Genomic DNA, 27,766 nt, shown 5'->3' with positions numbered 1-27,766 from the left:
GCGAATTCGCCCGCGATCCATACCGTTAGCCATGTTGACCATGAAAGAAGAGTTGCATGCGTGCATGTGGTTCTGATCCTATAGTTGTGGTGCTCCGCTTGGCGGCCTTTCGGGCCGCCGGAGCTCCGCTAATATATCTTGTACTTCTTTGTAAACTATCAGCATATCATGATCACTCGTTTCCAGTATGACGTCATATAACACTCAGTTTTTTTCAGAATATCCTAATACTGTACGTGATTCATAGGTATGGTTATTCATTCTCCTAAGAAATTTAGTTCTAAAAAAACACGTTTCCTGTTTTAATTTTAGTTTTTAAAAAACAGCAATTGAAACAAATTCAAAACTCACTTCATATTTGCCCCCAAAATGTAATTTCACCTTTATTTTATTATAAGAAAACGAAAGATTCATTGTGTTTTATTTCAGTTGTAATCCTCCCCGCAGTCGGCATTCTCGTATTGTCGTTTCTAAGGCTCAATTTCTTCTCATACTGAAAAAAAGTATTAAAAATGGGTTTTCGAGTTTATTTCAAATTCGTCGTTGCCATACATGAACGTTTCAAACACAAGTGTAAAATTATCAATGACGTCACTATTTCTGTAGTCTTTTGCCTTGTTTCAGTGAAGAATAAACCAAACATTGTTGGTACATAGTCGAAGCATCTTCGAATCGCTCCTGGAGATCCTCGCAATATGTCGGAAAATGATTGTAAGTGGAGTTAGTAGTCTTAATTCGGATAATTAATTTTCAAAAAATCTTCGAGAAATCACCAAAATCATCTTATTCCGTGTTGTTTGTAAAATAAGCAAAATAATACATGGCTGCTTGTAGACACGAAATTTTAAAATTTTTTTGTCGTGCCAGTTCAACCGTCCAAGAAAAATTCCAACACAGAAAAAAGAAAAGCGTTAGCCTTATATTTTGTGGAACGAGAGGACTTGGTGAGCATACGATAAACCCAAGTTCCTTATATGAGTATTTCCTCCCTCACTTCTTTTCACCCTAGTATTCAATTCACCGGTCTATATCTAATTTCACACACCAGGGCCTCGTTTCTTCAAAGCCCCGGAAACTTTTCGGGCCCGCAAAGCAATTTTTAATTAAGTTGAATCTAAAAACAGCGATGTGTATACGCCTAAACCTTTTTGTATAAAGAAAACCTCTCTTCACATTAAGAATACGTTTGAGATTTTGCTACGGCTTTCCGGGTGCGAAAACTTTTCGGAACTACAAGAAACGAGCCCCAGGGTCAGGTTGTGTGAAAGCTAGTTAACGCTAACCCAGGATTAACTGTTAACTGGAAAATTAATTTTGCTTGTATAAAAGTGTTTTCCACCGCCAATTTTTGTGTAATTTGAGATTATTAAAACTCAAACCTGTAGGACAAAAAATAACAAAAGACCTCACCAAAAAGTTACAAAACTGTTGAACAAAATTCTCACTAAACCTGGGTTAGCTTAATCAGGCATTGAACAACCCGGCCCTGCATGGGTGAAGATTACACCGTGGTTGTAAAGCGTCTTGCGCAATACCGCAGTACCCAGATCGCTCCGTACGAAGCCCAGCGCGCCAATGGAACCATTACATCTCTGCTCTTCACCCGCGAAAATGATGTAAAGACGAAAACTAGCAGGATACTACGAAAAACGTTATTAGCGCTGAGATTTTGGGCTTTGTTTTAAAATGGCGGCCATAGTAGACTAACATGGCCGATGTTTGACATCATTCTGTTTTTCACCCGTTGAAGAGATGGGATTCTACCATCACGCGAATTTGTAAGTGAAAATCAATGAGTGGCAACTTAACCATTAGTTGAGGTCATAAGAAGGCGGGAGGGTATGGAATAAGGCGCTTAGTGTCCGTAAAACTTTGCTTTGTAAAACTTACCACATATCAAGTTTAAAGTCTTCCCTCTTCAACTTTGTTGAAATAAAAAATGAATGTTCAACTTGGTTTCCATCACTGCCACGAGTGCTTGTTATTCCAACTGTTGGGAAGAAAGTTAACTCGCTTTTCCGCAACAAAACTTAACAAGCTAGCGAGCAAGCTTTCCAAATGATGGTCAAATGCTGTTTGTTTTCAAAGGAAGCTTTGTAAAACCATGTCTTTTGAAGTACTGCGTCCGTAGCTTGAACGACTTCAACGGCTACGTTCTTTTTCGACAGAAAGCATGGTGAGAAAAAAAGTTACATGCATAATTCACTTTAAATTTGCAAATCGAAATACCCATTAATCGTAACTACATTCCCTGAATCACCCCTTGGAAGACGACGAGAAATCGGAAAGAAATACATGTAGCTTTAATATAAACCAGTAAATTATAAATCAAAAATGGAATAAAGAAAGAGTTTTCTTTACTCCATCTATTACAGTTTTCGTAAAATATAGTTTGACTTTGTCAAAGATAAGAATTCTCCTTTACAAAGTTTTTTTTTGCCTCGATTTCAAAACGAGTGCCGATGAAATGAGTTTCAAGTGCATCAAAATGAACATGTAGGTTTGCACATGGGCTCGATAAACAGCTGTTAAAACAGTAACCCTGCCCTCTCCCCCGGGAAAGAACAAAGACTAGTTCAAGAGACCGCTAGAAAAATATATTTTGTTTCTTTCAGGTACAATCATCGTGCCAAATAATAATAAAAAGACTCCAAGGAAATTCTAAGCCAAATTTCGTGTCTGAACTATCACATTCTGTAAGTTTAACCTACCTGAGGAAAGCTCTCCCGCTCAGATTACAGGGATATGGTTGTAGTGTTAAGATGCCAAGCGCATTTCCAATTCTTTTGTTGGGAATTCGTCTAAAACGTATTACAATCTCATTTATGGGCTAGTGAAGTAACGCGTGATTGACAATACAATAAGGGAGCGAAACACAGGATGGAGGTACATATCAATTAGTTGTGCAAAAAGTGATAAGAAGTTGTTTCAAAATTGAGGCTTTCTTTTAAAAAGTCAGATGACGTTGTACAGGACCCGCCACCTTTCTGTGTAATGAAGTAAATCTGACATAAATAGAGAACGAGTGTCCAATTAGAGGAGGTGCTTATAGAATGTTAAAAATGGAGTGCCTCTATGTACATAGTCATCAATTTGAAAGTTCTTTTTTAACAAACTTCAGAACAAAACAAAGACAAGCATATTCCAGTTTAAAAATATAGAGCAGTTCCTACACAAGTTGAAACAAACGAATCTAACAGATGAACAAGGACTTGAATTACAGTGTATTTCAAAATCTTCTTCTTTAGACAACAGAAAAGAAATATTCTGCCAACTCTAAGTCTATGAAATTCCCACATTATTTCAACATTTTGGGATTACAAACTGTCTGGTTTCTTGCAATCTAACGAGTCCAGATCCAAAAATTGGTCCTTTTAATACACGTTTCATTAGACAATAATATTTTACGGTAGGTTTCTGCAACTATACTATGCGTGGAAGATAACTTTGATGGAATTGATTAGTTTATTCTTCTGCTTCTGCTTCCGACTCCGACGATCTTGTTTTCACTAGATCATAAGCGACGGAGTCGCAAGCGGAATGGGTGTTCTGCTTCCGACCCCATCGGTTCGATTTTCACTAGATCATATCGCTCTATGCTTCTGATTACGACTTCGACTACGACTCCATCGCTAATGAAAACCAGCCTTTAACATTTACTCACTTGTGATAAAAAGCAATATGAATTTTGAAAAGGGCATCAAATAAATTCAGTAAATCGAAACCTGCATGTTGACCACTACATGGCAACAAGCTGATTCCGCGAATAGTCATAACGCAGATAGGCATAATCCAAAGAGACACAGTGCAAAGAAGCATGACGAAAGAGGCATAACGCAAGAAGACATAACGCAAGTTGTGGCCTCATGGTTTGTAAGCACGCTTCCGGATCGAGCGGTCCGGGTTCGAATCCTGGCCGGCGATGTTGTGTGGCGTCTTGGGCAAGACACTTTATTCTCACGGCGCCTCTCTTTACCCAGGAGTATAAATGGGTACTGGTGGAGTTAATGCTGGGGGTAACACTGAAATGGACTAGTATCCCATCCAGGGGGGAGGGGAGGGGGTAGAAATATGCCTAGTCGCTTCATGCTACAGAAACCGGGGATAAGCGCCGGCCTGATGGGCCACTTGGCTCGTATGCAGGCTTTACTTTTTTTTACCTTAATTGAGTTAATTCAATGCCGTAAGTAGTTTGCTGATTCATACCTGATTAACATATATAACTTCAGTAGCTTGCTGACTCATTCCTCGCTTGGCTTATTTTATAAGCGCCTTGAGCAATATATTAACTCAACCACAAGTTAATTGAAAAATCATCTACCCGCAACGGCCTCAAATGGGGTTGTTTGATTGACTTCTCGATTGGAAACTCATTAGTTACTCGTTTGAGAGCCTCAATTTCTTTGAGATGTTTTGAAAATCGGGACACAATGGACGAGCGCTGGGATGGGTATGACCCTATTTGCAAAAGAAATTTGTGACAAAACCCCCAATTTCCTATCATCAAGCGAAAACACTCTATAAATAGAAATTATTTATGGAATTACAAAGATCGTCTTCTAACTAGGCATGCGAGAACACATGATCAGCCTCCGCGGAAGTCGACGACAACAGCCAAGAACTAGACATTTCCTGCTCAGTTGTAAGAAAAAAAAAAGTGAGCCATAAAACTAAAAACCTTTCACAGTCATATCGCGTGATCATTCGGTACAGTGCACGGTCCAATACTAGAAAAATATTGGACCGGCAATGAAGCAATCTGATTGCCTGATTTTAGTTATTGGCCCTCTGAACCAACAAAAGAAGTTGGCCAATGTTTGGTTACCATTGCCTCCTACCAATGACGTCAAACCTCCTCCTTAGTTTAACTGAAGACAGTTCCTCTTCTAACTAGGTTCTTGCTTTGGTTCCCAACCTGGGTCCTAACTAGGTTGCTTCCTCCCCTCGTCTCCTTTTGCGTCAAGTGCCACCTTGACTTGAAAGCAGAGGCACTGTAAAATTGAGCAAGTGAAGCCGGCTGCTCAACACGATCCTTGAACTCGATAAGATTACTTTGTTATATAGACTGTGTGTATAAGTTTGAACAGCTGTAAATGGCAACTAAAGGGTCGACTGCTGAACATCGTTTTGGCTCGTATGCACCAATAAGGAATGGAAGTCAAGCGAAATGGTACGTGGACGGACAGGACTATATGGCAGCTGTTGCTGATTCGATTGAAGCCGCAGAAAAGGAGATTCTCATCACAGACTGGCAACTCAATCCACACATCTTCATGAAAAGGCCTGACTCGGGAGTCGACAGTTTACATTGGCGTCTGGACAAGATGTTGCTCAGGAAAGCTGAGCAAGGTGTTCGCACGTATGTTTTACTCTACTGGGAATCGACGATAGTCGCAGGTATGGACCTTGGTAGTAAATATGCACAAACTGTTCTGAGTCATGAAAACATCGAGGTTCTTCGTCATCCAAGTATGATTACCTTAATGCGTTATCCTTCTACCATGGGCCGGTGGAGTCACCATGAGAAAGTGGTGGTTGTTGATCGGAGTGTAGCGTTCGTTGGAGGAATTGATCTTTGCTTTGGTCGATGGGATACTCACAGCCACGTGTTAACAGATCCCTTTCCACCTCATCCCTGTGTGTTGGAGAGTGATGAGTGTGCCGAAATTCCTAGGGAATCCACAGCGCAATATTCACGGTGGATAGGTAAGGTTTTTAATTCTTCTTCACCTTTTTTTATAGTTTGTAATCATAATTTTATATTTTTTACAAATATGCTTACACATTTTATCGCGTATTGTTCCATATACATATTTTAGCGTTTTTTTACCCTATATTTATGCATGTAATTTTATTCTTCTATGTATGCAATTTGTATCACAAAATCAATTTTAAAGAACTTATTGATTTGGATAGGTAAGGACTATGGCAACACCTTCCTTGGTGGAGAAAGAAAAAACCTGAATGAGCCCATGACGGATTATGTTGACAGAAGTAAAGTTCCTCGAATGCCATGGCATGATGTGGCTTGCTCAGTTTCTGGACTTCCGGCTCTTGATGTAGCTAAACACTTTATTCAGAGATACAACAGTATCAAGCCATGGTACAGCTTCCATCGACTCACCCTTGAAGATTTTGTACCAAACACTATGCTTCATCAGATTTCAGATCCAAGTGGTAGCAATCTCACGCTACAAGTTCTGCGTTCGGTGGGCGAATGGTCAGCTGGTCAGCCACATGAAGCCTCCATCTACAATGCCTACCTCCACGCGATTCAGAATGCAGAACATTTTATTTACATCGAAAATCAATTTTTCATCTCATCTCAAAAGGGGGAAGTGGACAATGAGATAATGTCAACGTTGGCTGACAGGATTTATCATGCTCATCAACACAAAGAGGATTTCCACGCAATGGTCATCATACCATTAAAGCCAGAGTTTCCAGAGGAATGGGTCACTGGCCGTGATTTAAGATTTGTGAGCCACTGGACGTATGCCACCATCTACCGTGGGAAAGACTGCTTGATGAAGAGGTTGGAAGGAAAGGGAATTCCATCAGAAGCAATACCTCGCTACTTCAGTGTGTATGGTTTGCGGACACATGGGTCTCTGAACGGTAACCTTGTGACGGAGGTTGTCTATGTACACAGTAAGTTGATGATTGTTGATGACCGAGTGGCTATCATAGGGTCAGCAAACATCAATGACCGCAGCATGCTTGGAGACAGGGATTCAGAAGTAGCAGTAATCATACAAGACAACGATATGATGGAAGGAAAGATGAATGGAAAGCCCTACCAGGTTGGAAAGTTCTCTCACAGTTTACGTTGTCTCTTACTGAAAGAACACCTTGGTCTTTTATCAGAAATGAATGCGACTCCACCAAATATCAAGGTAGAAGACCCATTGAGAAGCGTCTTCCACAGTGCCGTTTTAAAACTAGCCGAGCAAAACACTTGCATATTTGAGAGCGTATTTCAGGGAAGAATACTTCCAACAAATGAAGTACGGAACTTTGATGAACTTGAGAAGTGGAAATTAAGTTCAGGTGTTGCTGATCATTCTTTGGAGAATGCTACAAAGGAGTTAGATGAGATTAAGGGAAGAATTGTCATCTTCCCAGAATTCTTCTTGGAAGACTGCTTAAAACCATCTTCCTTTACGGGCAAACTGTTGGATCTTATTGGTATTTATGACTTTTTTTAGACCAACCGACGAATATACTGACAAAACTCAGGATAAAAACGCATTAGGATAAAACGCCCAAACGGAAACGGGATTGCGTCTGCGAAGCGCAAATCGAAAACGCGAATACAACATGTATGAGATAGTTTATTGTTTTCCCATTGTTGGTGTGTTACTGTTTACTTACAATACTACTCTGGTCCCTGACATTTTATTTTTTCTTTCTGCCAATGAAATGAAAAGGCCGTGAAAGCGCGGAGCAAGAAAAGAAAATTCTATCGCCCGTCGCCACGTGATTTCGCCACTCGTTTTGAAGAATTATTTATATCCTATACCTTCTTGAACGGGATTGATTACCTCCATGGACAAAAATTGTTCGTCTTCGTGACAAGAGTAAAAATGTAATTTCTATGGTTTTGGAAATAATTTGCTCGAAACAGGAAAATACTCTCATCATTAACGAATAATTCGCGTCCTTTCTTATTCTTGCTCTTATTCTCATTCATTTAATCGTTATTATATGTGCAAACAAGACCAACAAAGACGACGCCGCCTTCGCAGACTGCGAGTAGTGCATCTTTCGCTTAGTCCGCCGTGCGTGACGTGGAAAAAAAAAAAAACGAGAAAGAAATGGCCGCGCGAAATGCTTGCCGCCTCCAGGATTACATGCGGTTTTTTTTCCGCGTCACGCACGACGGACTAAGCGAAAGACGGACTGCCTTCATTACGTTCTGAAAAATAAACGTTCCGCCATGAATTAATTTCAAGGAAACCCTGACAGGCCGGGTGTAAAAAAGTAGCTCGATGAAATGTTTCGTTTTCGTCCCTTTTGTGTAAAACTACAAATATCCACGTATCTGCCGAGTAGCACTAATTAAGGAAGGTTCAGATGCACAAAATAGAGTTAGTTACTGTGAAGAAATCATGACATGGTCTATTTAAAATATGTAAATTCAAAGCGTCTACAATTGCCAGACATAATTCGCATACTGCTCCATTTCTATCGAGCCGTGAAAAATGAAACATTGATCGCGAATAAAGAATTTATTTCAGAGCTGATTAACGAAAAAAATTTAATTGTTTCTCTAAATAGAAACAAAAATGTGAATCAAAATATATAACTTAAATATTCGAAACTAGCGAAAAACACCTTATGCGAAGAACATAGACAATTTCGAGTCGCTCGCCGCCAATTGAAAACATTGTAAATTTCGGGAAGGACGAAATACCTTCGACGTCCTTTTAATTTCATGTACCAAGGAACTTTCACTGATAAACTTGGAACTTTAGAATGGGGATTCAAAATGAAAACGAGTTTTAAATCGAGTTTTAAACAAGTCCGCGCAGATGAGTGCGTTTTTTAACCCGTTAACAGAAAACTGACGCGTGTGTATTTTAGGTGTGCGTTGGACGCTTACGTCTGACCGATGTGAAATTAAGTGCATAAGTACTGTATATAGGCCTACCAACTTTTACCTAGTCACGGTTGTGAGATTTTTTTACTTTGAGTGCCAGGAGTTTTAAGAAGACCTGATCATATCTGAGGATGACCGAAGATTTCCGAGCTAGGAAGATACTCGAATTCACTTCGAACATTAGTTACATTCGATACGGCAGATCATTGGAAACAGCTTGTCGACCACAAACATAGACAGTAGGGTTAGCGATTATTCAACAACACATTGTTGATTGCTTAGAGAAACGTTTTTTGTACAGCCGTAATCGATGAACGGAATAGAATTGTGGAGCAGCTTATCAGATTTCCGACTAGCAACAGCCCTAAGAGATTATTTCAAAACTGAACTACATCGCCCAATGTCGCCTTGAATTCACATGGCATCCTTGAAAAGCAGCTTCTTTTATCATTTTATTATATCATTTTAATACTTTTATAATTTTAGTTCTTACATATACCGAGTTAGTTACTGAGTGTGTTTTATCATTGTATAGCTGAAGGAATTTTACCGTGTTTGAATAACCACAACCACAAACATAGACAGTAGGATTAGCGATTATTCCACAGCACATTGCTGATTACTTAGAGAAACTTTTTTTGTACAGCCGCGATCGATGAGTGGAATCGAATTGTGGAGCAGCTTAACAGATTTCCGACAAGCAACAGCCCTAAGAGATTATTTCAAAACTGAACTATATCGCCCAGTGTTGCCTTGAATTCCCATGGCATCCTTGAAAAGCAGCTTCTTTTATTATTTTATTATATCATTTTAATCCTTTAATTTTAGTTCTTACATATACCGAGTTAGTTACTGAGTGTGTTTTAACATTGTATAGCTGAAGGAATTTTACCGCGTTTAAATAAAGTTAATTTGAGTTATCTTACTTGTACACTATGTGCATACACCTGCCGGAGGTAGTAGGGGAGGGGGGTACTCCATCATATGGCCTATAATGGAAGTTACCAATTTGTCAGTACCCAATACTCGGTACTCAACAGGCCTCCAGATTGGATGTTTTTGTCTTTCATAGGGTTGGCAGTTTTAGATTTGTAGGGTTTCCGCCCCAAGTAGCACTTTTGAGTAAGACATGGGTCGAGTGCCTAGTGCCTTCAGTCTGCTTCCCATGTACCCTGAACGTACCCTGAGACATGTTTACTTCTTACCTTGTCTGAAAAAAAAAATTCCTAAAAATGCTAGCATTTTCTCAAGATTCTTCTCGAAGCTTTTCATGACACTATTTTTACCTGTCAGTATTTAGCAAGGATGCTTGGCTCCAAGCCAGGGTATATTAGCCTTATCAGTGCACTGTACCTCTCTCCCTTCCTCAGTTCCCCTCTCTCTCTTGTCAATCCGAATGACCAGTTAGGTGATGGCAAATGTTAAGCATGCAACGTGGTCGTATTTCGTATTATGTTTTGGGACACTGACATAGCTGCTGTTTCATTGCTTTGGGACACCAACGTGGTTGCGGTGACGTCATGTGAGAACACTCCATTCGGCTATCCCTAGAATAAGGAGGGGGGAAACTGGGACCTTTGCCAGTCTTCCTGAGATCAACTGTTGTAGACAGCTGGTTAGGGTTGCTTCCCATATCAACAGCTTTGAGGGCCTACAAGGGGTGTAGCATGTTCTCTTGATCCCCTGAAAATTTCACTTTTTCTCTCTTATTACCTATCAATGAAGGTATAATGTAGCAGAGGCGGTGATATGCTTCTGATGGCAATAAGGACCCTTGTTCTCCTAAGTTAATCCGGAAAATATCCCTTGTTCCCTTGAAATAAATGATCATGTTCACCCGAACCCCTTAGACGCCCTAAAGAACTAGTCTAGTGATCCATTTCTTGTGGGAGACATGGAAAAATATCGCAAACATTTGCATGTGTCTACAATAATGTAGGCTCGATTTCCAGCCGTTTTGGAAGTCCGTGTGTTACTAGCTTGCTGTCTCACACTACCGCTGGGAATCGAGCCTAACAATAATGCAGCTCAGACAACTTTAAACGCAACTTTAAGTTTCAGTTCTTTAATACTGTACATATAAAATAATTATTTCACATTAAAGTCAATGTACATGAAATTTTACAAGAGGACAAATCCAAACCAGTAGGTTTGGTCTGACATCAGCCCTCTCATCTTCCTGTAAATCTTGATCCAAAAGGCCAGAAAATTGCAGTGTTGGATTATTCTTCACTTTTCCAGTTCCACGTGTACAGTGTAATTTACTAAATTAAATTTGCACTTGTACAAAAATCTCTCCTTTACTGTTGTTATCTGGATCACGTAATGCTTCTTTTCAATAAAAATGTTGAACCAAATGATGACTGTCAAGGAGTCTTCTACACACAAAACACAGGAAACTTCCATGAAACCCAGCAACCCCTATCAAAGGCCATTTTCATTACCGTGAAGACACTCAAAGCGTTAACACTTGACATTTTATTTTTCCTTTTCTTTTTCAAAGACCATAGCAACTGGGCTTTCCATATTGACAAACGCATTTAGCAATGTCAAGTGTTCACGTTTCAAGTGTTCTAACTGCACTTCTTGCCGCCACATGACTTTTTGCTGTCTTATAGTGGTGACCCTTTCAAAACAATATGACTACAGGAGATGTCGAGAGATGGCAAGTAGCTGCAATTGCGAACAATAGGGCACAACAAAAAGTTATGATTTATGCCAGCTGTGGAGCTGCAAAAGTTTAGAGGTGAAGTTAAATTATTCTAAACTATTATAAGTGAATTCATTAATTACTTTCTATGGAATATGACGAAAAAAACTTAAGAGTCATTCTAGAACTCTACCTGTACTAGCCTAACAAAACAGGGCAACATTTACCTAGGTGATGAAATTTCAACATTTTAAATGCATTAAGTAGGTCTATTTTTGTAAAAATATTCTTTTTTGTAGTCATGGTAAGCCTCCTGTCATGTGAATAGAACACAAGTTGGCCTGTCTCCAGTTGTCTCTTCTGAGAAAATTGCACAATGTACTAAAGAACCTTCATTCTAATAACAGGGAACTGGAGATAAGCCAGTTGAACTAGGGTAACTTACAAAGCAGAGGTCTGATACTGTTCTTCACAGGATAGTGTTACCAAAACTCAGCAAAAATCAATATAGCAAACTGCATATACTAAATGTAATTTGATAACTAATTCCTTATAGAATAGTGCCTTGATTGAGGAAAACAATTATTAATTAATTCAGGCACTACGGGTTGCTAACAAGTGCATTATCAGCGTATCTGAACTCAAGACCTGTCCATTTGGGTAATCTTAAACAGGAAAAACAGAGAAACTGCCCTACAGTTTCTTTGCTTCCTACTTGTAAATCATTATATGTACTTAAAATTTATAGCTCTTTGGATGCCATTACTAAGCTAAGCTAAAAAAATGTGAGCACAATAAATCTAATGATACAGACTGTACCTACACGCAGTGTGTTGTAGAGCTGGCCTATGTTCTTTAAACTGTCACACAATCAGATTAGCTTGGAAATGGTAAGAGCCATAATCATAAAGGAAAATAATGCATAATGTGATAAATCCTTCAAGCCAAGGGAACAAAACCCTTATTTTCTCATTCAGGTTGTTTTTTGTGGTTTCACATCTTCTGCATGTGTTTTTCCATTTTTGTTAGATGAGGACATTAGATGAAATAACACTTTTCTGTTCCATAAATATAGGACGGTAGTTTATATATATTGAGCCAGCCACCGGAACCCTGAAAAACAACAACAACAGAAAAAAAACCTTGAGTTATTAATAGCAGGTTTTATTGTTATGTCTCCTGGCAATTTGTAGTTTGCATCTGTCTCAAGTTTAGTGAGGATAGGAGTATCATACTGATTTGAATAGTTAATCGAGCCAACCAAATTTGCATGAACCAAGTTCTTATGAACTGGGTAATCAGGTCTTTAAAGTTACATTTAACTTGCACTTGAATACAATCAATCTTGTGACAAGGTCAATAATTTGCAAGTATACATGTACAGCTAGCTGAAATCCATCATAGTTTTTCAGTTAAATCAAAATATATTTCTTGCAGATGTTCCCATATCTCTGTTTCTAAAATAATTTATAGTAGCTTGATGTACCTTAAATACGCTACCACAGTACCAGTCAAAAGAAAGTTACCACAATAATGCAAGACAAAATTTTTCGAAATGCTGATACGTCTTGTATTGTTTCCCTAAAGAGGGGCGCTCTAAGTACATTGCATAAGTGCTTCACTTTGTATTTGTATTGACTGAAATAAACGTAGTGATTGAAGGGGTGAGTGCAAATCCATGCTAAGTGACGATTTAGATGAAAAAAATTTTTTTTCTCAAACGCGCCTAAATTTTTGCTTATGGTCTTCGATGTAATAGAAGAACATTGTTTGAGTTACAATGTAGGCAAAAAAACTTGGCTTTTCTTAGCCAGGTCTTTAGGACTTTTTTGTTGAACAGGAAATAGACAGACTATCTCAAATGAAGGGCCTCGTTTTTGGCAAATTGACTACAAATTATATTTGAAACACTGACCTGGGCTTTTTTCACTCGTTTGCACATTGTTGGAAGACAATCCGCCTGGGTCAAAATAGTTTTCTTTGAAGCAACAAAGGCGGTGCCTTGCCTCAATACGATGCGTAAATGTTGCTTCTGTTTGTAGTGTTCAAAGTCAAAATAAAATCCTGCAGTTACTGTATTAGTTAGCTGTCTTGGAAGTCGGACAATAGCATACAAAGTGGGAATCAGGGAAACATTGTTTACATCGCTTTTTGTGATGTTGAACACACCCGTGAAATCGATCAGGCGTCAGAGGAAATACCGTCGAACAGAAAAGAGATGCGATGCTTTAGAGCTTTGTCAACAAACAACTGAAATGTTCGTTTAAAGTACCTTGCATGCCTACCTGCCTGGTGGTTGAGAGGCATTAAAAAGCCTTGATAAACCCGTAAGTCATCAGCACATTTTAAAGAACCAAAATGTGCTTTCTGATGTTCAAACAAACTGATAAAATTGAGGCATTCGTGTTGGAAGTCAGGTCAATCCAGGCAGCAAAGTCCTACAGCAGTTCTTGCTCAAGAAAACAATCCTCTCGCGAGTTGTGGCCCATTTGCCAAGCATTGCGTCATCAAAGTTTGGAAAGTGAGAACTGATTTTAGTCTTTTAAAATATGTCTTGCATCGACCGCCATGTTTCCCGCACGAGAGTTGTAAAGAACCTTCCCAACATGCATCGCGATCACGTGCAGTGGACGTTTTCATGGCTTTAGAAGCCTTGTAAACAGCAATTTAAGAGGAACTAGAGTTTACTACGTAGTTATTGAGACAGGGAGTACCACAGATAATGGCCAACAAGTCCAATCAATTATAACAAGAATTTTATTTCAAATCAGCATGATTTGTAGTGTTTCAAACTTATGGGGTCAGGGGGTCAGAACCCTAACCTTGGGAGCCTCGTGAAATCAACATTTCGCTCTGTCATAACTCAAATGAGCATCTCTGTGGTCATACATTCTCGTGAAATCTACATTTAACTGTTTCGTAGGGGAAAAAAGTGTCTTTGCGGTTGGCCGTTGACGTGAACATATATGTGTATTTTTCAAGTGAAATCAACATCTCTGCCAGTGGCAAAACTACAGGACCATGTTTTTTTATTACATTGAAGACCACATGCAAAAATTCAGGCACTTTTGAGAAAAAAAATTTTTCACCAAATCATGACTTAGCTTGGTTTTGCACTCACCCCTTCCATTGTGGGTTGCTTGTTTACCCAACTGTATAGAGGGTTGCTTTAAAACACAGTTGCCAAGTAAATAGCCTGGTAGATGTACATGCACAACCTTAATTCCTGGACAATGCGAAGTGGATACAAATGTGCTTTAAAACTGTGGCCAAACTATTGCATGAGAAAAGTGAGACAACACCAGGTTTTGCAAAACTTGATAACCTTTGCAAAACTTGCCATGTATTTGAATATCTTTGTATACGACTCAATGTGAAGAACTAACCTTCCCCATATCCTTGCCGTTTTAACACACTGCACATATACAATTCCATTGGTCGGGCTTGAAGATCTTTTGAAGCAACATTTCCCTGCAAATAGATTTATGAAGGCTTTCAATATGAGCAACAAGTTTGATAAACCTAGGATCAATTTAATTATGCAACATTTAAGATCTTCAGAACAAGTTTGTATACATTTATGGTATCAAACAACAAAGCATGTGTTTTTCCAAACATATATACATTTATGATTTATCTTAGTTGGTCCTTAAAGTAAAACTTGAAAATGCCCCCTGAAAGAAAAAAAGACAATGCTGAATTTTGTGGTTTGTAGGGTGTGTGGTTGCTAAAATGTACAGATGTTCAATACAATTTCACCAATTTCACAGGGTAGGGCTAGTTAACCACGGTCTACAATGTGCTGGTATTTGAAATCACTGTTGTGCTTAAGATATACAAGTCATGTACAGGCAATTTTTAAAAGAATCACCCAAACTACAAGTGCGATGTAACATTATACACCCTGAGGCACTTATCACTCTTGTATGAAAGTCACATGGAACAGTTATTTTCTGCAAAATCCATTTGGAAATTGTGGACTTCATTCACATTACATGTATGTACTTCCAGAGGTTCTCCTCTTAATCTTTAACATTAAATTGCTTGTTTCTTTAGTTTCCCATGAATTGAAAAAAAAAAAAAACAAAAAACCAAAAAAAAAAAAAACAAAAAACAACAAAAGAACCAATTTGATAAGGGTAAACACCATCTCTTTTGTTTGGTTTGTTAATTTTACACAAACCCTTACCATTATTCACTGGTCATTCATTCAGACAAGCTGATTCCTTTCTGACGAATGGTAAGCACCCCAGTTATCACCAACGCTATTACAATTAAGTGTCAAAAAATACACTTCGCATGTCATGTACACTGTACCTTTCCTGTTGTAAGACCATAAAGGCCAAAGTATTGTCTAATGTAGTCCTCGCTGGCTGCTCCTGGGATATCGATTTTGTTACCGAGAAGCAGCACTGGGCAACTTGCTAACTGTTCATCTGCCAACAAACTCTGTCAAGCAAGAAACAACAGTAAGCATTTTAAAGTACATGTACAGTAGTGACAATACACACAACCAAGAAGTATTAGTGCTGTTCTGCTGTACATGTAATCATATTTCAAGGACAGATTATTCCACCTGATCATGTAGAGTACAGGAATAACCACAGGCAATAAGTAATATTATTATATGGCTAGCTCCAGGAGCAGGCAAGAAGGAGCTATCTTGCCACACAGATTGAATTTAAGGTATATGTGTACATGTACATGTATTTTGTAAAAATAGAGGTTATCATGCAATATTACAAAAATTCTTGTTTTTGATCAGTTCTTTGTATGGACTTTTTTTGTGTAATAAGAATTATACTAGGGCTGCAAAGCAGCCTGAAGTTATAATTCAAATTATATGAACAGATGAAGTGAGAAATACGTAAGACAACAAATGGTAGGAATTTCCCAGTTAGTGCTTCAAACCACTTTTTAATGCCGTCAGAAGGGCAAACCCCCCTAAAGAAACAATAAAAGGGGCCTGGGTATACCCACAAGGCCCTGGGACCTAGATCTCGTGGTCCCGTGATGCTTCGGTGGCTTTTTGACGCCATGGAATAGACAGGCAAAAGAGAGACTCCACAGGAGGGAGGGAAGAAGGGTGGGAAGCTCATATATTTCTCACTTCATCTGTTCATATAATTTGAATTACAAGTTCAGGCCGCTTTGCGGCCCAAGTATAATTCTCATTATATTTCACAGACTCCGTTTGAAATATATGAGACAACAAATGGTAGTTTTTAACACTGCTACTAAGAGCAATAAAACAGCCATGGTTCCACATAACAAAGCATTTAAATTATATATATATTATAGATATAAATCAAAACTCAACAGGAGAATAGCTGAGTTTACAAGCAGATCTACTTTGAGGATAAGAACCCAGTAGCAAAGTCTGAAGTAAACAAGGGTTTATAGTAAAATGTTCTGAAAATTGAAGCAGAAGACCAGTCAGCCATTGACATGATAGTCGACAGCGGAACAAATGCATTGGCAGCTGCTGTTGTAGATGCACCACACACACAGAGTGAGCTTTAAAAACGTGACTGTCTATTCCTGCTGCACTCATAAAGGTTCGTAGTTAACGCCCCAACAATGTAGATGTAACCAGTTTGTGGGGGCATCTAAGTGAAATAAACAACTTATCGGGAAGATAAGACGGAATACCGGGCCGAACGTTCCTGGATGATTTTAGATATTGTCTAAAACAATCTATGGGACAGAGCTTCTTGTCTTAGTCAAAGCGGGCAAAAAATGCTTCCGCTGGTTTATCTGCACTGCCAGTTTTTCTAGGGACGGTGAGTTTGAAAAAGCACCCCTTCTGGAAGGACGCTGCAATGTCTGAGATCCAGGGAAGCCAAGGCGGAAATCTGTTCAGGAAAGGTTAATGCAAACAGGGTGACTAACTTCATTGAAATAGCTTCAAGTGATAGGGTGCTGGTTTTCCCCAAAGAAATCATGTATTTAATCATAACATCAACATCCCAGGTATGGGAATACCTGGGCTTTGGAGGACGTTTATTGGGGGCTCCTTTAAGGAACCTAGTAACGTAAGGATGCTGACCCACTGAAAAAAAACATCTATCTTTGGATGAGTTGACGAAATAGCAGAACGAAGGACGGTAAGTGATCGGTATGCTAAGCCTTCGTTAAAGAGTTCTTTTAAGAAAATTAAAATGTCACTTATAGATGACGAAAGATGATCAATTTGCCATCCAGTGATACGACGAGGTGGAGGTATGAGTAGCTGCAATGAGTAGATCGACAACGTTTGTTGGAATGCCCTCAGCTTGGAAATGTTAGTAGAGATGTGAAACATGGCCAAGTGAAGGTGAGGATACATTGGATGAACTTGGTTCAGGTCGGTCGGGTCCGTTAAGAGGGTTGGACCGTTCGGTAGCAACACTGGCTGAGATATAGAAGTCTCAGCAGAATCAGCCACCAGGGCTGGGCTTGCCAAACTGGAGCAACGAGAATTAGTTCCGTTTGGTCGATTGTTACCTTCGTCAGGGTTTTGGATATCAGATTGAAGTGGGGTGGGGTGGGGGGGGGGGGGCATAGCCCTGCAGAGGAGCCCAGTTTATCGTAAAGGCTTTGTCTAGATGGCTCCAGGGTCGGGTCTCCAACTGATGTAATCCGCGAGTTGGTTGGTTAGACGACTTGCGAGCAGATCCGTCTGACAATTCAGCAGAAAAGGCTGAATAATTGTTGGGACCAACTTCCACTCGATCATGTCCTTGAATTCTTTGGACTCCTTGTCTGCTGAGACGTTGTCTCTTCCTGAGATGTGAGAAGCTATCAAAAGGACGTCTCTTTCCTGACACCAATCCCACATCTCTAAGACCAGAGTCATAAGTTGGGGGAACGTGCACCCCCTTTGTTATTGATGTACTCGATGGCGGTAGTGTTGTCTACCCAGAGAGATACCGTTACGTGAAACTTATCTTTGAGACAGGTTTTTCAGTAAAGCCAAAAAAGGATGCCTTTAGCTCTAAATAATTGATGTGTTGGAGAGACTCTTTTGTGACCATCCTTTTGCACCCCAACCTTTCTTGGACGTGTCAGTTGTGATCATATCCGGTGAAGGAAGGTGCATGGGATTGCTGTTTACATTGAGGGTGTGTTTCAACCACTAAGCACGTTCTACTTTTGCACTCGGTGACAGGGCAATCAAAGCGTCATAAGACTCCTGGTTTATTTGCAGGCCTCTTATCAGATCTGACTACAAGTGACGAAAGTGTAGTGGAGCTCGCCAAATGGCTGGTCTCGAGGACTCTAACAGGCCTATTAAACTTGCTAGGTTTCGCAATTTGATACTTTGAGAAATGAGCAGCCGGCGACAACAGTCTAGAATTTTGTTGGCCTTTTCTGCCGGGAGTGATATCATAATGCACATTGAGTTGATTTGGAAACCTGGGAAGGTTATCACTTGTGTTGGAATCAGTAATGATTTCTTGAGGTTTGATTTAAAAGCTAGGGACCGAAGGAGAGTCACTACCAGCTGAGTATTTTTCACCGCTACCTCCACTGTGGCAGCCAAAAGAAGAAAGTCGTCCAGGTAAATAAGGACTCGAATGGCCTTCCTCCTCAGGAATGCGGCAACAGGTTTTAGAACTTTCATAAAAATCCTGGGGGCTGAACACAGGCCGAATGGAAGAGCTTTGAACTGGTAACATGTTCCCTTCCAAAAGAAGCGAAGGAACTTTCGGGAAGACTCGTGAACAGAAAGGTATGCATCTTTTAAATCTGTATATATTTGTATAAAATCTCTGGTAAAAGCAATGTCTTTAGGTAACAGAGGTGTTCCATCTGGAAATGCTTGTTGCAATGAACTTGTTCAAAGAACATATCAATGGACGCAAAGATCCTTCCTTTTTGAATACAAGAAACAGGCGGCTGTTAAAAAAAACTGTCTCTGGTAAAAGGGGTCTTATGTATGACCCCTTTTTGCAATAACTCGTTCCCTTCCTGCGATATTAGGAGTGCCTCCTGACCCAATGTTTGGATAAACAGTGGAGACTTTTGAAAAGGAGTTGGGAGGAAACTTACATTGTAACCTGAAACAATTGAGAGAATCTGCGGGTCCGATGTTAGGGTTCTCCAAGACACTATGCACTCTGGGAGTCTGGCTGACGTCCCTTCTGGGGAGGGGGATGAAAAAGCCGTTTTTTGAACGAGCCCCTTAGTAATTTGACTGAGATTTAGAAGGGCGGGAATACCCAGTGGATTGATACTTGTTAAAGGTGTCACCTCGATGTCTGCTTTGAGACTGGGAACTATTACTATGTCTAGAAAAGGATTTCCCTGTAGTCTGTGCCAAATTTCTTGTGAGACCCCTTGACAACTCGGCCTGTTTTGAGGCCAAGAAGGGGAAATCATCTCCAAATAGCCATGATTTTGCATTAGGCAGAGGTAGTTCCGTGAGGTTTGTCCTCGAACGGTTTATGACTGCGAGGACTCTCTGTCATTTCAGGATAGACAGTTGAGCATTGGCTGAGCCTAAAAGGCAAAGAGCTTGTTCAAAAGCTACTTTAATTTCCTCATAAAGTGGAGCTGAATCATTTTCGATACAATCATGAAGGCCAGAAAGTGGACCCGTGGCATTTAAGAAAGCACACTGAACACTAAACATTTCCTTATCCCTTTCTTGTACAAACTTTTTCACTTTAAATTGTTGCTTGAGTTTTAGAGCAGAGAATGCATCCACTTCAGGAGTCGCCCAGTCATCCAAAATAATGAGAAATGGCTGGTAAGATAAAATGTAATTTTCTCCAAAAAGTAGTATCCATAAATTTGGAGAAAGAAGCTGATGGTTTCCAGGACGTTGACTTGGATACTGGGCCGAACAGCCCATGGTCATCACTAGATTTCGTTGAGTCTTCAGCTTCATCAGATGTCTTGCTAGACTCTGTTGGTGCCTTAGTAGGCGCTACGGATGCCTGAATAGGCTCTACGGGTGCCCCAACGGGCGTAGTAACAGTCTTACAAGATGCTTCGGTCGCCAAAGATTCACTAATCCCAAAGCCTGACGTTTCACCAGCCATAATTGACAAAGCATCATCATCAGTATCTGCAATAGTTTCTGCCTGATTTGCACGGGACTCAAACGAGTCTCTTCGGTTGGAAAGATGTTCAATCAACTAAAGAATCTTCTGAAGGGAATCATTTTTGTCCTTGTGCCATTTCGGCGGGGACCCTTCATGATGTACGTCAGGCAACGAAACAGAGTTTTGGCGGGAAGATGGCGACTGAGAGCGAGACCTTTTTCGCGACTTGTGTCTTCAGTGGGACATGTTCAGCGATTTTAAATATCCTGAAGAGCCACAAATATCAAAAGAAACCTACTGTGTAAAAACACACAGGCAAAGCTTAAAAAACGGTTAGAATTTGTAAAAAAGCAGGGCAAAAGCAAAATACTTACCGAATGGTTTGAAGCACAAGGAAAAAAGCCACCGAAGCATTATGGGACCACGAGATCTAGGTCCCAGGGCCTTGTGGGTATACCCAGGCCCCTTTTATTGTTTCTTTAGGGGGGGTTCGCCCTTCTGATGGCATTAAAAAGTGGTTTGAAACACTAACTGGGAAATTCCTACCATGTGTTGTCTCATATATTTCGAACGGAGTCTGTGAAATATAATTGATGTCCATGGGCATCCAACTATTTCGCATGTCAATTACTTGCAATTACAAGGGTTCTTTCTTGTTTCTTCCTTGCTTTGGCAAAATCAATGAAAAACACACACACACATAATTTTATATTATCACTCTGCTCCATTCAAAAGATGTTGATACGATCACTACATGTAGTAAATGGACTTCATGTGGTACAATCCAGAAGGTAATCATGTTGAGCCACATCAAGTTACAGGTACTTGTACGATTACCTCCTGAATTCCCCACTTAGTGCAAATATTACTATTACTTGTGCTAAACAAACCTCTAGTTCGACTTTGGATTCAGGAAGTCTCTCTCCATCAGCACAGTCAATGATGAAAACTATTCCATTAACTGCAGGAAAGTAGTCTTTCCAAATGCGACGAGCTGTGGAATAGAGCACTACCATCAGAACATTTATGTGTAGTATGTTAAAATTGTCTTTAGCTCAGTTACATGTACATGCATAACTATCTAACCCATTGACGCCCGAATGAAATTGCACGCAACCCACCCCTAAATTCCCGCCAATTTTTGAACATTTCACAACGAGCACAAGTGCTAAAAATAAACCATACGTGCAGTAACCAGACACAGAAGATTAGGTTTTAAGACATAGTTTATTTTAAGTTGAATAAATGAAGGGCCAAAATATAAAAAATATCGAGAAAAAGAACTCAACTTGACGTTTAAAACTGATGAGAAAACAAGAAATTATACTATTTCTTTGCCGCGTGACAAAATGCCTAACAGAAGCCGAGAAAATTGAATAATGCAAAAATGAGTTATTATAGACTTCAGAGGACAGATTGAAACCAAATACAACAGAATTTCCATTCTTGAACTATAATGGCTAGCATTTGAGAAAACAATGGAAAATTAATGTGAAAGGTACATGTAAAAACCAATTTGAAAACAAGAAATCAAATAATTTCTTTGCTGCGTGATGAAATATTACAGTGCTGAGAAAGAAAGATTAAAGTTGTAAGTCAAAAAGATGACAAAAACAAGCTAATTATTTTGAGATCAATCGTATTGCAACTGTGCTAAATTAGTGGCCACTTAGTTCTTTTCTCAGCAGTTCTGTAGTAACTGAATAAGACTCCAAAAAATACATTTGAACGAAGCGAATAAACTAATCAAACAAACTGCGGAGGTTGGTGTAAATTAAATATGCAGAAATCCAGCATGCAAAAATACTGTTCACTTTAGAAACCTAAAATTCCCCAAAACCGGGCACCAAATGAAAGAAATACGAAAGAAAGTTCAATAACAATAAATTTTCATTCAAGCTGAGGCAAAGAAACCTATTTAAAAGCAAAAAAAATTTCAAAATTTCGCAGACGTGCTTCGTTGCACAACTGCATGTTCAAATCAATTCTTCAAGCTAAAGCGAAAGCTCTGTGTTTCTCCTGACCACTTTGCAGTCATTTTATCGGCCAAGGCATTACCAATCGTTCCAAAAGTTGAATTCAACTTTGAAGCAATAATGTACATTACCATTTTTGTTTTCTAAAGTCCAGGAAGCTGCTGTAAGTCCGTGATCTGTATTCAAAACTCACTTGAAAACGCACCGATCATCACGTTTTCGCGGCGGTTGAAGGAAGGAAAAATTCTTCACCAGAAAGGTTTGAGGACTCTGTGCTCCTTGATCATCCATTCTGAGGCCACCTAAATATTAATTTGTATTTTTCTTTTCTATTTTAAATCCCAAAGCAGTAATTTCTCCGTGTTAGGAATGAAAACAAGACCTTTGAAGTTTTTAGATTTGGCCCGCAGCACGCCTGATAACCTGCACTTTATGAACGCATGATTTTAAGAAGAAAAACTGTCTTTCTAGGACCCCTAAAGTCCTCTAAAGATATGCTCAGTAACTGTAAGTCGATTCTGATTGGTTCATTTGTCATGAAGAACAATAGAACAATAAGAGAACCAAAAAGTCTTCAGGGAGGGTAGGAAAGGCTATTGTCCCCACTTGCTTTTTTGGGGGGCGGTTACGGGTGGCACGGGAAATTGGAGGGGTTTTTATGCATGGGCAGTTACAGACGGCACAGGAGTCAATGGGTTAAAAACTAACTTCAAAAACTACATGTACATGTACAGTCAAACCTCCCTAAATGAACACCCTGGGACCTGAAAAAGTGTCCACTCACTGTGTGGTACTAAATTTTTGTGGGAGTTGATTTTAGCGAATCATTGATTTTGTATTTTGCAGAACTAACTGCAGGCAGTTGACAGGTGAAACAACATGAAGAGATTTAAAACAAAGTAATCCAGTAATCAGTTTCACTCTATCACAGTTACATAGTGTTCTTGTGGGGAATTGTAGATGCTCTTCTCAGCAGAGTACCTTCAGAGGATCCTCTCCTGTAAACTTTTTATTTTGGAACCTTTTGTTTCTGAATGAAAGAGTTGTTTTAAATAAATGGCAGCAACAAGATTCTACTGGTGATATTTGTATGTATAATTTGTACGAAAGTTTTTGTGGGAATTTTTTTTCGCAGGAACATTTTTTGGGGGGATTGTGGAAAAAAACTGCAAAATTCGAAAAATTTGAACCTGTAAAAATGTAGTGCCACATGGTAGGAGAAGTGTCTACATATGGGAGGTTTGTTTGTGGCTGGGACCATTACTTAATGTCCACTTATAAAGGATGTCTACATATTACCTACATGTCCATTAGTGGAGGCTTGACTGCATGTATTTCCTAATTATAGAACACAGACCAGTGACAAGTACATTGAAGTTTCACTCTAGTTAATTGCCAGGTCTGGAAGCTGCCCTTGTAGGGTGTTGACCTCAGACCCCTTTAAATTTAGCTGACCAATGACTTGTCTGACCACTTGCCCACCTGACAAGTGAGCAGAGAACGTTCCTTGCCCAAGAGGGAAATCTAACTTGATCCGAATGAAGGGGGAAACATTCATCGAGGGCCAGCCCTGGCGTTGCTGTTAATTCCTTCTTATTTTTGAAACATTGACCAGTTCTACTAGATTTACTAGTGCAGCAGAGAGTTGCTAAAACTGAAACTACTGATATGAATCACTACTCACTACAGTATAATTATTTGTACATCCTACATCACTGTACCTTGCTTATGACCTCCTAGATCAAACGTTGTAAACTTCATGCCACCCATAGACAATTCCTCTGACGCTATGAATCAAAACAATAACATCAGCTCAAGAGCTTACAGCTGTAGCTGGATCCATAAAACTACTTGTATCATAAACACTTACTTGGATGAAGAGTAGGAACATGTTGTGCCATACGATCATCCTTCAGCATGTGTAGTAAGGTTGTTTTACCCGCATTGTCTAGTCCTAAGAATACTAATTTACCAGTCTTTTTCATTAAACCTGGAAAACATAGTTAAAGAACACAAGAGATCAGAAAATGCAGTATTATAGGGTTCTTGAAAGGAAAATAAAAGACTTTAGCTTTCCCTCAGGCCAAAATAAATTTTTTATAAAAATGAAGTGTTTGCATCTTTAACACTTTCCATGTTCCATTTTTATCAGTCCCAGATGTTATTGGCATGTGCACAGCCATCCACCCTCCTAAAGAAAAATCAGAAGAAGGGTGTGTGTGTGTTTTGGCAATGATAATTGTGTTCACAGCCACGAGATTTTTCCAGAATGCGTGAAAAAACAACCTGATTGGTTACTGATTGTTTGGGGTTTAATAATGTGTGATGTTTGTACACATACATGTACATTGTTGAATGCAGTGCTTTGCATTTTATCGCTTATGGTGAAAAATATCTCGAGAGTAGGCAATGGAAATGTGTTACACTTTGTGAGTGAGAGCCACATTTACAAGTAGGAATTTTGAAGTTTAAAAGCCAGATTAATAGATGGTAGTCAGTATTTTGTGGCCACAAAATGATTCCCAGTGTAGTCTGTTTTTTACCTGAGAACACAGCAAGGGTCATCAACTGCCTCACGCGATGATCATGTGCAGAGAGGAATTTCCTTTGTTGTCTCTGTGTGTCATGTCAGTGAAATGGTTTTAATGCATGGATAATTATGTTCGAGCTGTGGCTTTTCAGAGTTCGTCTCCCTGTGCACCGTTCTAGGCCGAAAAAAACCACATTCCTGTAAGGACACCAAAATGGCCACCCCGTTTGATTTTTGCACAGGCATGTCACAGCCAGTAAACTGGTACCGTTTAATTCTAAGACGTGTGATAAGACATGTGGCGAACATGTGAGTATGTGAGCAGGCCATGTGAGCTCATCTTTCCGATGGATCTTTTTTTGACTTCTTTCCATTCAGTTGCCGTACGCCTTGCTATTATGTGCTCTCAGCGTTAGATTTTGGCGAACTTAAACGCTTCCACGGCAGCATTTATCGCAATCTGAGGGAATTGTCCTTGTTTATTGACACAACTTGGCTTTGGGATGATAACCATGGGAACAGCTACATTTTGATTGCATTTGTTGATTAGTTCCAGTCGCGACAGGTAGTTCAGTCTTTATCCGGTTGAAATTTTATTGTTTGGAATTGGTGGAAAAGTACTCTGAAGCCAAGATCCATAAGACTACTTTATTCATCAGGGGAAATAATCGAATTAGTCGCGAAACGAGCACGCTACTGCAAATGCTAGCTTAGGGTAATGTACGTAATTTAAATATTCTATGCTTGAGAGACTACAGAAACTGGCAGCGTCACACAACGTATCAACAAATCGTGACCTCTTCACTAGCATGGACTTTAACACTAAAGCATATCTGACTGTAAAACCTCAGTTGCTGCTGAAAAATGTTGATTTTAGCAATAGACAAAGGTTGAAAGTCAGCTAGTGAAATCATTTATTTATGATATAAAACTATATATTAAAGTGAGAGCGTTGAACGCACTCTCATAATCTCTGATTACTACTAGTTTATACAAGGAGCACGATTATCAACAGAAACACACAGACACCCATCTTCGATTTTTCTTGAGGAGAGTGGGCGGCTGTACACAGGCTATGACTTTCTTCATGTCACAAGCAAACCAAAATGCAATTGGTTTTGGTTTTGTGTCTGATTTATAGAGAACGTGATACTACTTACATACAATTATGCGAAACCAATCAGCTGATATTCATTTCTGCTAAATGAAACACTTTCACTTATAGTGTTTGATGCTTGACTGCTAAACAATCTGGTATATGTAGTTCTCATCTACACATTAGATGTATTTACCGTGTTTTGAATAAACTCAAATTCTTTGCATCAAATAAAACAAATAATGCCATGAAACACAATGAAAACTATACCAAAAAGTACACATTGAACCGTTTATAAAAATCCAAAGTGATGTCATAAACATGCAGTTGTCAGTGTTAAGCTCTGTTAGGATTCTAACTTGTTACATGTGTGATAAAAGTGCCTAGGATGTCAACCTAAAAGCTTGGATCTTACATTACATTGTACTTATTTCATCTCAACCAGCTCTTTCAAATTAAAATAGAGTAAGCATGCAAAACTTTTCAGGTACATCACGAACAGTTTACACACATATACATTGCAGCCATTGTAGGCACAGGCAAGACAAATTGGAAGTGTGCCTTATATTGAACCTGTAACAGGTGGTAAAGGATATTTGACTGTAGCAAGCAAGGCTGCATGCATGTATTTAAAAACCCCCAAATAACATTCATCACACAGCAATTTGAAAAAAAGCCCTAAAATGTGTGTCATGTATAGAGCAGAAAACATAGTGCAGTTGATTAATTTTTAAGTGCTTTTTGAAGATTGCTGCTATTATATGACTACATGCAACATACATAGCAACTACACCATTGCATTTGTACAGTCAAAACTGACTTTGCTGACCATCTAAACAGACAGAACTTACCTAAATAGTTTAACATTCCAGTAAACCAGTCCCACATAAACATCTTTGCTACAAACCTACAAATATTTACAGAAATACAGTTACAACTCCCTGAGACCTACAGTACCTTCACAACAAACCCGTCTGGAATATAGTCGAATTAGCTTAAATTAAGTACACGTTCTGGTAACTTACAAATTAAATCGAAGTTTGCTAAATTCATGCTCGTCAGCTATCTCCATTTTAAGGCGATTTAAAACCTTGTGTAAGATAGAAGCTGAAAAGTCCTCGGCTGGCAGGTCTCATTTGAGACTGCTTATGTTTCACGCGAAGGGAGTAAATCTTGGAGATAACTAGGCTATATAAGCAGTGCTTGTGATGACGTGCCAAAAATTACGTAAAGAACTATCATCTTCTCTAAAAAAAGAACTTAAACTGTACACGATAGATGTGTCAGCGTGGCTTCTTTTACGAGGTAACATTCAGCTTGCAGTAGTTTGGCAAACAATGCAAAATCGATCTCAAGCCTGCATATTTCTTTATACGAAGACACGTAATTCTTCACAACCGAATTATCATTTGCCGGTGCAGTGTAACATGTAAATCTTCTACGCCAAAAATAACAGCGGTAATTGGAGAGAAAAGAACTTCCCAGAGCCAAGATAATGATTATTGTACATTTATACTCACCTAAAAGTTAGAAATTCCTATTTAAAATGGTAAGAATTCTGGAATTTTGAAGAAAACAGTGACACAAAATTTTACACGAGTACGACTTTCCGGCGTTGTTTCCCGTATGTTAAACCTATTGCGCAACTGCGCCACGTAATGACCTCGATTTAGTTCAGACTTCCGACTTCCGGTTTCGTAAACTAGTTTCCAGTTCGACGCACTGGCACGGACATGAGAACGCCTTTCTTGCCGTACCTCTCAAATTATTGAAATTTTTATGTACAGTTTCCATACTCATTTATACAGATGTGGTAAAGGACCTAAAACGAAAATACTGCTGGTATATTAGGACCTGTAAAAGATCTGATCAGCCAAAAC

At 39.3% G+C, this 27,766-nt stretch overlaps 1 protein-coding gene and 2 pseudogenes across 3 annotated transcripts; 1 reads left to right on the top strand and 2 right to left on the bottom strand.

The window, feature by feature from the left end:
• Positions 1 to 5,093: 5,093 nt before the first annotated feature.
• On the top strand, positions 5,094 to 7,208 carry LOC145498490 (phospholipase D2 pseudogene; annotated as a pseudogene). Its single transcript, XR_014050867.1, has 2 exons — positions 5,094 to 5,711; positions 5,922 to 7,208. The product of XR_014050867.1 is annotated as a phospholipase D2 pseudogene (transcript).
• A 4,918-nt stretch (positions 7,209 to 12,126) lies between these two features.
• LOC145497069 (small COPII coat GTPase SAR1B-like) lies at positions 12,127 to 27,521 on the bottom strand. Of its 2 annotated transcripts, none has more exons than XM_081476865.1 (8): positions 27,407 to 27,521; positions 26,738 to 26,793; positions 24,131 to 24,250; positions 23,982 to 24,047; positions 21,175 to 21,278; positions 15,570 to 15,701; positions 14,639 to 14,723; positions 12,127 to 12,365 (listed from the first exon to the last, which is right to left on the bottom strand). In XM_081476865.1, exons 2-8 carry the CDS (start codon positions 26,778 to 26,780, stop codon positions 12,337 to 12,339), a joined length of 579 nt encoding a protein of 192 aa, XP_081332991.1. In that variant the 5' UTR covers positions 26,781 to 26,793; positions 27,407 to 27,521; the 3' UTR covers positions 12,127 to 12,336. The 2 variants fall into 2 exon arrangements, with proteins under 2 accessions (XP_081332991.1, XP_081332990.1); XM_081476864.1 differs by lacking the exon at positions 27,407 to 27,521 and adding an exon at positions 26,912 to 27,393.
• LOC145497349 (uncharacterized) lies at positions 17,528 to 20,281 on the bottom strand (annotated as a pseudogene).
• Positions 27,522 to 27,766: the final 245 nt, after the last annotated feature.

This window comes from Orbicella franksi, chromosome 9, assembly GCF_964199315.1.
Source record: "Orbicella franksi chromosome 9, jaOrbFran1.1, whole genome shotgun sequence".
Lineage (NCBI taxonomy): Eukaryota > Metazoa > Cnidaria > Anthozoa > Scleractinia > Merulinidae > Orbicella > Orbicella franksi.
This window is presented reverse-complemented; position numbering and strand designations above follow the sequence as displayed.